The sequence below is a fragment of the Pipistrellus kuhlii genome, unplaced genomic scaffold (assembly GCF_014108245.1).
Source record: "Pipistrellus kuhlii isolate mPipKuh1 unplaced genomic scaffold, mPipKuh1.p scaffold_m20_p_26, whole genome shotgun sequence".
NCBI lineage: Eukaryota > Metazoa > Chordata > Mammalia > Chiroptera > Vespertilionidae > Pipistrellus > Pipistrellus kuhlii.
Genome location: NW_023425525.1, coordinates 799,647 through 812,794, shown reverse-complemented (window position 1 = coordinate 812,794; position 13,148 = coordinate 799,647). Strand labels below are relative to the sequence as shown.

The window sequence follows — 13,148 nt, the reverse complement described above, 5'->3', positions numbered from 1 at the left end:
AGGCCGGGGCAGCCGGGCTCCATGGTCTGGAACCAGGGTCCCCTCCACAGGGAGGCGGCCCCACGCCTGGGAGTGGGCCAGGGTCTCGCAGACGTGACGTGGTGGAGAGAGAAACATGTCCCAGCAGGTGTAATGTGGTCTTGGTGCCTGGCGGCAGGGACTGCCACACTCGGAGGAAGCAGGAGACACCGTGAGGGGGCGAGCGGCCTGGTGGGCAGGAGGTGGGGGGTGGAGAGGGACGCACGGGGACCCCAGGTTTCTGGAGCGGGGCGAGCCGTGCCCTCTCGGCTTCGGCCGCGTGGTCGGTGGGTCTCCAGCCAGAGGCCTCGTGCAGCCCCGCGGTGACTTGTGGCAGCAAGTTCCCCGCTTGTTTTGTAAACACAATTAGTCACATATGTTAACCCCATTATTAATAGGGCATGAATACTGTCTTCGCTCCAAATCAGCTCCTCTCTCTCTGCTTAATTTTAAAAATTAATTTTCTGGAAGTGAATTAATTGCCTTGCGTAGGGCTTTGACAGGCATTTACTAACGAGCAAAATTGGGTCTCCCGAGGCTTGAAGATTTAATGAATGGGCCTCGATGTCAGACCATCTTTGGCGAGAAAAACTGCCCTTGGTTGCCAAGTACAGGTTACTTCCCAGCAAGTGCGGTGTGGAGGTGACGCGCCTGCCTCACCCCGGTTGGGGCCTCCGTGGCCCATCCTGGAGCCAGACTGTCCTTCCTCGGTGCCCCCCCTCCCGCCCTCATGCCAGGCCCCCAGCCCTCTGTTCTTAGCCCCTGCAGAGTGTGCCCACCGCCTTCCTGGTGCCTTCGGGGTCAGAGCCATTGGAACCAGGGGCCACTGAAGCTGAGCCCGGGTGCTGGGGGCCACTGGGGGCCCTGAGTGGGGGAGCAGGGTGCCTGCTCTCCCCATGTTTGGACACTCGGCAGCGTTACGGGGTTGTGTCTGCCAGGATCCCGGAGAGCAGGGCGCGGGCTCCCGCAGGACAGGAGCAGCTGTGTCCCGGAATGGTCGTGATGGCCGTCCCAGAGCCAGGGTCAGCCCGAGCCACCAACATGTCCCTGCCGTTTCAGAACACTAAATCCTCTCTGCTCGCCACCCCCGCTGGCTCCTGCTCCTGCCTTCCCCTTGCTGCCTGCTTCTGTGAGTGATGGGTGGACAGCTGCCCCTTCCTCACCACCCCATGGCCCCACCCTGCAGGGGCCCGGAGTCCGAGGGCCAGGGGATGACTCAGTCAGTGCGTGCTGCACCCCCCCTACCCCCCCCCCCCTGCTCCCCATCGCTACCCTGTTCTCCCCGCCCAGCCCTCTCCAAGCCTCGGGCCTCCCTCCACACCTCCAGGCTGCGGCCTGCACACGTGGCCCTGCTGGGAGCAGCTGCTGCAGCTGCGCAGCCCGCCCCCCTCTCCTCTGGAATTTGGAGGGAGGGATCACTGAAATCCTGCCTCGCTTTTTGGCCACCACAGCCAGTCATGTGGCTTCCCTGGACGATTTTCTAGAGAAAGAATATGAACCGTTTTTGTTGGCTTTTAAGATTACAATATGTAAATGGAACGCTTAGTTACTAACTCTCTGAGGACTTGGTTCAACCAAGACCGTTTCTTTCCTCAGCATCTGGGGGGCCTGCGCCCCTGCCTCTCCCTTCTTTGTGAGAAGCCCTGGCTTGGCGAGCTCCAGCCCTGGGGACTCTGCAGCCTGCCCCCTCCTCCAGGGGCTGGCCACGGACAAGTTCTCAGCAGCAGCTGCAGCAGCCCCACCCCGAGCCTGCCGATGGCAGCAGCTGCAGTGAGCCAGCAGGCAGGGCCTGAGCCCCTCGCACGTCCGCTCACTCTGGATAGCTGGGGGGGGGGGGGGGGGGGTGAGCACAGCCTCGCCTAGCACGCGGGCCCACACCAACAGGCGCCCTTGCTGCCCCTCCTGCCGCATGTGCCGCTGGGAAGGCCCTCGGGCTGGGACCCTGATCCTGTGGTGGGGACCCCAAGTTTAGAGGGCATTGCCCGTGCTTGGCGGGGACCCCACTAGGAGCCCTTGAGAGTACCTTGCAGACTAGCTGGGGTGGCACTTGTTCCCCTGTGAGCAAGCTGAGGCCTGGAGGGCGGCCGCACCCTGCACTCAGCTCCGAGGGGGCGGGGGAGGGGCCTGCTCCTCCCCTGGGGCCCAGGGAGGTTTTCAGGACGCTCTGCTCCCCTTTCCTGTAGAACACCTTTATGAAACCGCTGTTGTCACACAGCCGTTCTGGGAAAGTTTAAAGATACAGGCGAACAGATCAGAATTGCTTCTTCCAAGCAAGCCCCCCTGGTGGGGACGGGCAGGCAGAGGCCCGCGGCCTCCCCCCTGGGGCCCTGTCGCCACCCTGGTGGTGAGCCTCGTTCCTCCGGGGCAGCTGCCCAGGGACTCTGGGGCCGTGGCTGACTTCCAGGAAGTACTTTATCAGTTATTTTTAGAGCTTTAACTTTTTCAGGAGGGACTTGCAGACTCCCTGCTTTCACTCTCACGGAGCCTTGCGGGAGGAGGCGGTAAGGCGGCTCTTTCTTTAGAGCCGGTCGGAGCCAGGAGGCCGGGCAGGAGGGCGATTGTGATCAGAGCCACGTGCCACGGGAGCAGCTCCCCTTCAGGCCTCACGTCTCGCAGCAGCACTGCTGATGTGGAAACACCAGTGGGACACCATTTCCTCACCAAAACCAGCTAGCCTGAGCTCAGTTTGACATAAATTTACTTTTTCCCACACGTGCTAGGCCTGCCCCGTTTGGGCCTCCAGGGCACCCTAGGGTGAGCTACCTGGCGTGTCCTGGGAAGCCGGGGTCCCTCTTGGCAGGGTGAGTCCCATGTGAACATCTTGGCAGGAAGAGGGGCCAGCAGCCGATTGTGGCCCCCACTGGTCATCTCCTGGACCGGAAAGCCATTCTGCCTCCCAGATTTCCTTACCTCATCTGGGGCGGGGGCGGGGGGGGGACGCGACAGCTGCCTGCAGGGCACGCTGGGCCCTGGCATGGCCTGGCAGTCTCAGCGGCCCCTCCCCTCCACCTGCCAGGAGCAGCTGGAGCTCTTCAGGTTCCATCAGCTGCCCCTGCCCCCTAGCAGTCAGCCTCCTGCCCCCGCCAGCCCCTCCGGGGTCCCCCCCGGGCTGCTAGGTCCCAGGTGGGCTCCTCCATAAGCATCTGCCCCCGATTTTACAAGAGGCTCCGAGTGACAGGGTCCGGCTCACATCCTCCCTCGAGGTGATGAGAAGGCAGGCTGAGTGCTGGCCGCGCAGCCGTTCCCAGGCCCTCCCCGGCTCCCTCCGCACAGGCCGGCTCTCCGTCCACAGCTGCCCATCTGCACGGCGCTGGGTGGCACTGGGGCGAGGAGCCAAGAGCCCATTTCCGGGTTGACCAGGTGGCCTGGGCCGGAGCCCCGAGGTCCGGGGTTCACAGGCTCCGTGTGTCAGGCCTGAAGCAGGAGTCCACCTGTTGGGGACCCTGCGACAAAACAAAACAGGCTTCCCAGGATGCAGTGTGGGGCTGTGGAGATCATGGGCCTTCTGCCCTGATTGTTACCATGTTCCTGCCTCTCCATTTGCGCACACGTGCTTCTGCCTCTCGCTCGGAGAGGAGTGTCTGAAAAGCAGCCCAGCACCCTGGGCAGGGCAGCATGCGTCGCCTGGGGCTCAGGGTTCCGCGCCAGGGAGCCTGCCACGCCCAGCAGGAGGCCGGCGGGAGGCAGTCACCACCCCCACCTGACTGGAGAGGCACTGTGTGACATCATGCGCCCTATTTAACATCCTTTTCGTTGGGAAAGGCCTTAGCTGCTGGTGACGGCAGCGGGGAAAGGCCGGAGTTCCTGCCTGCTTTTCCCGCTGACGTTCTCCAGCTCCATCTTACGGGCAAGGCACTGGCGTTCTCAGAATTCAGACCAATGCAGAGTCAGAGGGCCGGGCCTCTCCCATGTGCCTGCCTTGTGTCCCCAGTTGCATTCGAGTGCACCCCAGGGGGCGGAAACAGTGGCTGTCCTTAGGCCCAGCTGACATCATGAGCCACTGTTACTCACAGGGTCCCATTTTACAGATGAGCAGGCTGAGGCACAGAGCAGCGGGGTCACTCAGCCCGGCTCCTGCAGCTGTTCGCATGGAGCCTCCGCAGGTCCCACCCGTGGAGCTCTGTGCTTCCCAGTCATTTCTGGCTCTCCCAGCAGCCCCAGGGCATGGAGGCCCGGCTCCGTCCGGCTCCGTCCGTCCGTCAGCTGCCTGAGGTCACACAGCCAGGCAGCCGCTGAGGCGGGCTGGCACTGGGAGTCTGCCCTCCTCGTCTTCCCTCCCTCCCAACGTCACCTGGGCCTCTGCTCCCCGGACAAGTCACCCCGGGGAAAGGGCGCCCTGCCAAGACCTGCCCCAGCTCGCCGAGAGCCGTGCCGGGCCGCCCTGTGCAGCCTCGCGGTGCAGCCTGCCCAGCAGCCCTCCCGGGCGGGCACCGAAGCCCGGGGCCCCTCTGGTTGCTTCCACAATGAGCCCGTGGCTGGGGCGCACGCTCCCTCTAGAACTTGTGGCTTTAGCAGCATGGTGGCCCGTGGCCGCCTGCTCCGTGCGTTTCCTGTGTAGTTGTCAGAAACCCTGTCTCAGCGCCCACTTGAAGCTGCTGGTCCGGGCAGCGGCTTTCTAGGTTTCTGTCAGATGTGTCCTGCCATCAGGGACCGGGCAGGCGGCGCGGGTTCCAGGTCTTGTGGCTGGACCATGCGTCCCTTTGTCTGTCTGGGCCACAGACCGCAGCAGGCCCGCCCCCCTGCCCCCGGGCGGTCCCAGCCCAGCCCGCTCTGGGAATCAGTACATGGCCCTGTGACAAAGCACGTCTCAGCTTTAATACCCAGACTATATATAGACCGAGGTGGCCTGGCACAGCAGGGGGTCAGGAGAGAGCTGGAGGAGAGTGTGTGTGGGTGGGGGGAGAAGAGGTAAAAAGCCCCAGGGCCAGTTTGGGCAGGAAAATGATAAAGGGTTCCTAGGTGCAACCACACTTCAGCATTATTTGAATTTGGAGAAAAAATAACATTCATTGTAATCACAGGTGATTCTCATAGGAAGTTAGGAAAGAAGGAAAATTAGGAATACGCTGGTTTTGTATTTGAAAAGATGATCTGAGCAGAGGCCATGGCCTGTAATACAGTTAGCACATTATTATTACACAATAAGGAATTATATGACCTTGTTTGCATTTTTTAATTTGTTTTTCTTTTATGTGAAGGCAGTTTTAAAAAAAGTTTTTACGTAGAGTCCAAAGAGTATTTTCTTCATTTTAAAAGTTTTATTTTTATAGAGTCCATCCTGTCAGCTGTGTTTGAATATGTAATGTGTTTTATAAAAGTGTAAGTCCCGCTAAGTGAAATGTAACTTCTGGAAGAAGATGGACCTGGGTGAATTCCTTTGAAAGTTAATGTGGGTTGAAAGCAGGCTGCAGAGCCCTGCTCCAGGGCCCCGGGTTTCTGAAATGGGGGGTGGCTGAGAGGTAGCAGGCTGAGGGTGACCGCCCACCTGGAGGGTGGTCCCCAGGCCCGCAGCCTCCCCCTCCCCCTCCCCCTCTGGGAGCTCAGGGCTGAGTGAGCTTAACTCCTTCCTGGCCAGGAGCGGTGGGGGTTGGGACAGCGGGCCTTGGTCCCGCTCAGCCCTCTCCTGCCAGAGGCCTGTCGTAGAAGTAAACACCAGGCAGAGTGCGCTCTGGGGTCAGGGAAGCGGGAGAAAGGTGACCGGGCAGAGCCCTGGCCAGTGCGGGGGGACCTGAAGCTGCCACGGGGCACGAGGCCCAGGGCGCCGGTCTCTGAGAGATCGGCCAAGGGCAGGGCCCAGAGCACGCCCCGCGCTCACTCCTGGCATTCTGGTCTGAGCTCGGGTTCTCTGGGAGCGGCCCCTCCACCTCTGCAGGCCCCTCAGCCTCCATGGAGTGGGAGCCAGGGGGCGGGTGCAGAGGCCTAGGGAGGGACCTGATTGGCTGCCCTGCTGGCTTGATTTACCACCTGGAGGACTAAGCCCAGGAGCCTGGGCAGCACACTGCCTGCCTGGAGACAGCCTGCCCACCGCTCCCCAGGGCCAGGATTGGTGGGCCAGCGGAGAGCCCAGCCCACAGGCGGTGCGGGAGGCCAGGGACAGACTCCCTTTCAGGAGGCAGCAAGTATTAAAATGCCATCTTGTTCCTCTGGCTGCTCTTTCCAGGCTGCTGGGGGGAGATTTTTTCCAGCAGCTCAAGTTCCCCGAGAGGCTGAGGGTGTGCTGCTGGACAGAGTACATTTCCCAGCCTCCCGTCTTCCCTGGGGCCCTTCGTCAGGATGGCTTTGGGCAGTTACCGTCGTTTGCAGGGGATGAGGCCAAAGCGTTTGTGACTGTTTCTACTACACCCTTCTTTTCAGTATTTCATTTCAGTGTATCGATACTAATCGATATCAGCTTGTTCCGAAGCCTTAATGGACATGAGGTGTGAAAAGGTGGGGGCGGGTGTGCTGGGCCCCGGGCAGCAAGGGCAGTGGAGCACAGGAGCAGGGATTCTGCTGTGGCAGCGGCATCTGCTTTTTCAATTGGCTGCACCGTGAAGTGCCACACTCGGGCCACCGGCGTCCTCCTGCTTCAAGATGGCACCCGGGGAAGCCCTGTGTCCCTCCGGCCTGGCCGTGGTCGTGTCCTGTTGGGCTCCTGGCTCTCGGGGCAGGGGTGACGAGGCCAGGGGGCAGGGGGAGGTGGTGGGCAGGAGCCGGGCGACACTCCACAGACAAGCTGCTGGGCTGGACAGTTATACGTATGTTGGAGCACCTCGGGCCTTACTTTTTCTGTTTTATTTTGTTCAGTTTTTATTTCTTAAAAATTCACCTTTTGCCGGGACTGGTTTGGCTCAGTGGATAGAGCGTCGGCCTGCGGACTGAAAGGTCCCGGGTTTGATTCCGGTCAAAGGCATGTGCCTTGGTTGCGGGCACATCCCCAGGGGGGGGTGTTCAAGAGGCAGCTGGTCGATGTTTCTCTCATCGATGTTTCTAACTCTCTGTCCCTCTCAATTCCCTCTGTGTAAAATCAATAAAATATATATTTTAAAAATCCACCTTTTAAGTTTCCTTTTCCTTTTCTGTACCTCACTTAAAAACAGACTTAGCTTTTTCAGACGGCCTGCTCTGTCTCTTCAGAAACGGCTGGATGCCGTGGTGGCTCCCGGGCTGCAGCACCTGACACGGGCTCCTAGACAGAGACACACTCCGTGGCATTAGCTTTCCTTCGCCAGAAGTTTGGATGATAAAAGTCTTAACAGTGAAAACAAAACCAACAGGCAGATGCCCAGTCACTTACTGTGAGCGCCCCTGTCTTTGCAGGATGTTAAAATCTTTGGTGAGGACGGGACATGCAAAGTGGTGGAGATTCCAGTGGACATGAAGTCCCGGGACCTGTGCCAGCTGCTGGTGTACCGCACTCACTGTGTGGACGACAACACTTGGTCCCTGGTGGAGTACCACCCTCACCTGGGGATCGGTAAGGGCAGCGCCTGCGGCTCCGCCTGCAGCCACCCCCCCACCAGCTGCACAGCGCCGTGTCCCCCGCCTCCTCTCTCTCCCTCCCGTGCCCTCTCCCGGGGCAGGCACTGGGGACCTCAGACCAGGAGGGCACCCTCTGCTCCTCCTGCCCTGCCCTCTCCCCCACACGCCCTGGCCGTGCTCTGCTGTCTGCGTGGCTCCAGCTGTGGTGGCTGCTGCTCCACAAGAGCGGGCACCTCTGACCCGAGGCACAGCCTTTGCTGGGAGGTGGTGACTCTCCTCGCTCAGTGGCCACGCCGCTCAGAGAGGAAGCCCTCCTGTCCATGTCTCACCGCCCCTGCACGCGGCAGGGCTTCGAGGGAGATGGGCATGGAGCTCCGGCCACCCTGCGCTCGCTCGCTCGCCTTGTCCGAGGCAGGGAAGCCGGCCAGGTGGCGTGGCTGTATGCAGAGCTGCCCTAGGGCCCTGCGAGTCCTCCCTCCCTCCTCATCCGAGATGCTCCTCCCCAGAGCGGTGTGTGGAAGACCATGAGCTGGTGGCCCAGGTGGACAGCACCATGGCCGGCGAGAGCAAGTTTCTGTTCAGGAAGAATTATGGCAAATACGAGTTCTTCAAGAACCCCAACGTGAGTCCCGCCGCCTCAGCCTGGGCTGGAACTCGGGGTTTCATGGGAGCAGAGCAGAGCATTGCGGGACCCGGGGCAGCGGGCAGCGGGCAGCGGGCAGGGCCTGGGCTGCAGGGGAGCGAAGCCCTTCCCTCGGTGCCTTCTCCGCAGGAAGGGGGATTAGGAGCGCGGGCTCTGCCTGAGCAGGTTGGCCCGAGACTCAGCAGAATGAGAGCTTATTCCCCCAAGTAGCAGATGTCGCCTTGTGATGGTCTGGGAAGGGCGAGTAGGGAAGTTGATATCCAGGCGTGTTGACTGGTCTCCTGGTTCATCTTGGCTTTTCTGTTTTGGGGGGATGAGGGGGTAGTGCTTGTCTGGTGAAATGCCAGGACAGGCCTTGGGCTTGGGCCGGTGCAATGTGCAGAGGGGGCTCCGGAGCTTCATTGCTCTTCACACAGAAGTAAGAAATGGGCCCCCAAGCAGGCTGTGCATGCTGGCCACTCCTCTCTGAGCTTCCGGAGTGGCGTGGCTCATGCCGTGACTTGGTCGGTGCCCCGAGGCGTGAGCGCACGTTCCTGAGCGGCCCGGCAGGCACAGAGCATTAGGCGCTCCGCGGGCCCGGGGACAGAAGCATGCACAGCGCAGGGCCACCCTGCACACCTGTGAGCTGCGCTCCCCGCCTCACACTGACTGCGCGTCTGTCTCCGCTCCTCAGAACTTCTTCCCGGACCAGATGGTCACCTGGTGCCAGCAGTCCAACGGGGGTCAGAACCAGATGCTGCAGGTACAGGGCCAGTGGGCCTCAGGGTCCCAGACCGGAGTCCTCCCTGGAGCTGCCCCAGCCTCGCAAAAACTTGGAGCAATTTCATTCTTAACCATGGATCAGCCTCAGTTCTTAATGGAGTTTAGAGAACACATGCTGACCTGGGCAGTCCGCTGGGGGCAGCTCCTCCAGCGTGAAAAGTCCCTGGGGCGGGACACTTGCTGTGGCTTGGAAGGGGCAAGGCAGGAGGGAGGCCGAGGCCTCAGCCCATCCCGGAGCCCCTGGCATGCTCAGCTAGGGGTCCTGCTTGGTAAAGAGCGGGCCTCCGCTCCCCTGCAGCGGGAGGGAGCACTGCCTCAGGAGGCTTGTGCTGCTCCAGGGAGGGCGGGAGCAGAAGAGGGGACACTGCTGCCCCTAAATGCATGTGCAACGTGCACGTGCCAGGGACCTGTGCACGCAGGCGGCCCTGCTGCCGCCCCACCCAGTGTAAGGAGCCGGGGGAGGGGGCGGGGGATGCAGCCCCCAGCCCTCTTTTTCTGCTGGTTGGTCACCACCGGCGTCTCAGCCCCCCCCCCCCCCCCCCCCCCCGAGGAGCCTCGGAGCCTGGGAGCCCTTTGCAGGCCTCTCCCCAGGCCCTATGGCCCCAGCACAGCAAGGCCCAGAGGCTGATGGCTGCTTTACCGCCTGATCTGCAGTGGCTCCAGGAGGGTTGGCCACGTGTCCCCACTCAGTCCGGTCCCTCCCGGCTGCACCCCCAGCAGCCGGGCCTCTCGGGAGGAGGTCACTGGGCGCCGGGCTGTCGCCCAGGGGTCTGGGGAGAGCTGGTGTGCAGATGCGCTCTTCCCGCCGGTGCTGGCGTGGGGGGGGGCTGCTGGCAGACCTGGCGGAGGCGGGAACACAGGAAACGGGGGCCTGAGCTCCAGCTGCAGTCAAGGTCCACGGAAACGTGGACGCTGGCCGTCCACGCCAGTCAGACAGACGGTGAGGATTTGAAGAGGGAGTTTATCATTTGAAAGGTCTCAGAAACAGTGCTTCAGTCGTTCAGAGAGCGTTAGGATGTCAGAAGCTGATGGCGCCTCTGTAACCGTACCCAATCCCCTGACTCCACATCCGCTTTGACAGAACTTCCTGAACACCAGCAGCTGCCCCGAGATCCAGGGCTTCCTGCAGGTGAAGGAGCTGGGGCGGAAGTCCTGGAAGAAGATGTACCTGTGCCTGCGCCGCTCGGGGCTCTACTGCTCCACCAAGGGCTCCTCCAAGGTGAGCTCCCCTCCGGCACACCACGGCACGCCAGCCACGCCACGGGCACGCCGGCCACGCCACTGCAGGCCGGCAGGCAGGCAGGCAGGCAGGCCGGCGCTGCAGAGGGGGCGGGGCCTCCCTCTGCCTGCTCCCGGGGTCCCTTGGAGCTCCTGGCTCCCTGTGCACTGGCTGAGACAGCGGGGGACCACGCAGGCTAGAACCTGCAGGCTGCACCCCTCCCACCTCAGGCTCAGCCAGCTGCAGGCCGAGGACTCGCTCCGTCTGAGTGCCGTTACAGATATTTGAAGGAATAAGTGCCGTTTTGCATGTATCCCCCCTGGGAAGAGGGCAGGTGAGGGTGTTAAGCACCAGCCCGATTTCCTGCTGCTCCAGGGGTGTCGGGGGATGGGGGCCGGGGAGCCAGAGAGAAGGCAGTGGGTGGCAGGCCTCCTTCCGCTGCCTCTGATGGAGATGAGATGGAGATGAGACGGGCAGTCACTTTCCCCGCGCCTAGCTCTGGTGTCTGGCTCCCTCCCCTCCTCGGAGACAGAGCCTAGGGCCTGTGTGCCCGGAGCTGGAGGCAGAGCTGGGGGAGGATGGGGCCGGAAGGTGAGCTGTGGGAGCTGCAGGCATGGTGGAGTCTGACACACAGGGAGTGCATGGGACCTGCCTTGGAGCCTGTGCTCTTAACTCTGACCTTTGGGCTCGGAGTCCCCCCACCCCCACGCCCCTTTGCACTGTGAATATTTGGTTCTGGGGCTCTGACTTGGCAGAGTGCCAATGCATTCCCACAGTCTTCTGTCTAGGAACGGGGAGGGCTTTCTAGTGGGGGCGGGGCGGCTGGTTTTAACTTAGGGATTCTCTTGCACGTGGCTGCCCTGTGGAATGTCTGCGGGAGGCGCGCAGCCTGCCCTCTGTCGGCCAGGACAGGAACAGCCGGTCCTGGTTAACGGCTGCCTCTGCCTCACAGGAGCCCAGGCACTTGCAGCTGATGGCCGACCTGGAGGACTGCAGCGTCTTCACGGTGATCTCCGGCAAGAAGCAGTACCACACCCCCACGGAGTTCGGCTTCTGCCTCAAGGTACGGCCCGGCCTGCAGCCGCCTCCGCTGGCCACTTCGGAATTCAGGCTGTGCGGCTTCCTTGCTTGCTGCTTCTCTCTGAAGCCAGCAGCCTGGTTTCACTCTGGGGCGCCTCATCCGTGTGGAAAGCTTTCCTGGCGTTAGGAGGGGTCCGTCCTTGAGGAGCTCGGCGGCCCCGGGGAAGGCGTGGTGGTTCAGGGCCCCTGTGGGGCGCCCAGCCAATCTGTGTGAGTGTCGCTCCCATCCTGCCGGAGGCTGAGGCGGGCTTCTGATTGGCTGTGGACACTCACCACGTCTTCCTTTACCTCCTTTAAAAGCCAAACAAAGTGCTGCAGGAGACAAAGGAGCTGCGGGTGCTGTGCGCAGAGGACGAGCAGGGCCGCCTCTGCTGGATCACCGCTTTCCGCCTGCTCAAGGTACGTGCGTCCTGTCCGTCCGCCCCGGCTTGCCGCCCTCCTGCCCACGGGGTTCGGGAGCTTCTCCCGGAGGCTCCGGGGGAGGGCAGAGCCAGGGGCTGACCTGGGCCGGCCATGCGGGACAGCAGCATCCCTCATCTCCCCGCTCGGTGCCCTGGTACCCCGTCCAGTGAGCCGACGTGAGTGCCGGGTGTGGGGGCAGAGGGGGCCAGGGTCGGGGGAGAGGGATGGGGGGAGAGGGGGGAGAGAGAAGGACCCGGAGTCCGGCACACGGAGCTCGCAGCAGGGTGAACTGCTTTCTCGGCAACTCTCAGACTCCCTGCCCGAGGGTGGGGGTCCCCAGGCACAGGGACTCGGCAGCACACCGAGTGGTGGCCAGGGCAGGGGGTGCCGCCAGGCAGCAAGCTCTGAAGGAAGTTGAGGGGCTGGGAATCGTACCCCCGACAGCAGCTTCTCAGAGAGGCCACAGCGCGCCTGGGGTGGGGACCCCCCTCAGCTTCCATCCCCCTGGGGCCCGTGTCTCCCAGCCCTGTGCTCACAAAGCCCTCTCGAGTTAGATGATCAGGGGGAACTTGGGGGAGCAGGATCTGGAGGGGAGTTTGCTCGCTGACCTGGTGCCAGCACAGGGCGTGGTCCAGGAATCCCGTCACTAAGCCCCCAGCCCCACTGCCGCTTGCAGCTGCACAGACTCGGGGTGCAGCCGCCTGGAGAAGCAGGCGCAGCGGAGTTGGGCACAGACTCCCCTCGAGACGCCCAGGAGCGCACGGCTCCGCGCCTCTGCCCCAGAAGCCGGGGTGTGATGTTTGCCCGGATGGGACAAAGAGGGTCTACAGTGATGTTTTACTGTTGCCTAGGAAGGCGGTGCTGAGGTGGGGGGCTCACGCCTTCCAGGCCTGCAGGGAGAGTTTCCTGGCGCCCACCCCCAGCCACAGGCGCGCTGCAGCGCAGGGCAGGAGCAGCTCGCGGGGTCCCCCTGTGGAGACAGAGGGAACTTCAGCAAAGAGCCAGGAGCAGTGTGCTCAGAGCAGGCACTGGGAAGGGGGCAGACCTCTGTGCTCCCCCTCTTTGCCCACGCCCCCTCAGCACCTGAAATCCCCGTGCCCCTGACACTCAATCCTGGCTATTCCGAGGGCGAGCCTGCTCACGGGAGGAACCCTGAGAGGCCAGGAGTGTGGTCGCACACGCTTCCCAAGAGCACGGCCCCCGTGAGAGAAAAGTGCGAGAACAAAGGACAGGGGAGAACTTGTTTAAAAACAATATGAAGTGAAATGGAAAAACAGCAAAGTTTCAAAACACAGGCATAAATATGCCACAGTATATATTTACATACTGTTTATGAGGCCCCTAGAACCATAAGAATGCAAAAAAAATCACTGTGAATAACTTACCCTGGAATTGCCCTCCTTAAAACTTGGGTTGGCTGAAACCAGTTTGGCTCAGTGGATAGAGCGTCGGCCTGAGGACTGAAGGGTCCCGGGTTCGATTCCCGTCAAGGCCACATCCCCAGTAGCTGGTATGCAAGAGGCAGCTGCTCGATGTTTCTCTCTCATCGATGTTTCTAGCTCT

The 13,148-nt window shown here is 62.0% G+C and overlaps 1 protein-coding gene across 2 annotated transcripts in view; it reads left to right on the top strand.

Moving 5' to 3' along the window:
* GRB10 (growth factor receptor bound protein 10) overlaps window positions 1-13,148 on the top strand; it is an 89,186-nt gene that overhangs the window by 68,082 nt on the left and 7,956 nt on the right. For both annotated transcript variants that reach the window (XM_045587175.1, XM_045587174.1), the window contains 6 exons: window positions 7,318-7,474; window positions 7,986-8,101; window positions 8,796-8,864; window positions 9,966-10,103; window positions 11,056-11,166; window positions 11,484-11,582. In XM_045587175.1, the coding sequence (XP_045443131.1) occupies window positions 7,318-7,474; window positions 7,986-8,101; window positions 8,796-8,864; window positions 9,966-10,103; window positions 11,056-11,166; window positions 11,484-11,582 (690 nt within the window). The remainder of the gene's footprint in view (window positions 1-7,317; window positions 7,475-7,985; window positions 8,102-8,795; window positions 8,865-9,965; window positions 10,104-11,055; window positions 11,167-11,483; window positions 11,583-13,148) is intronic.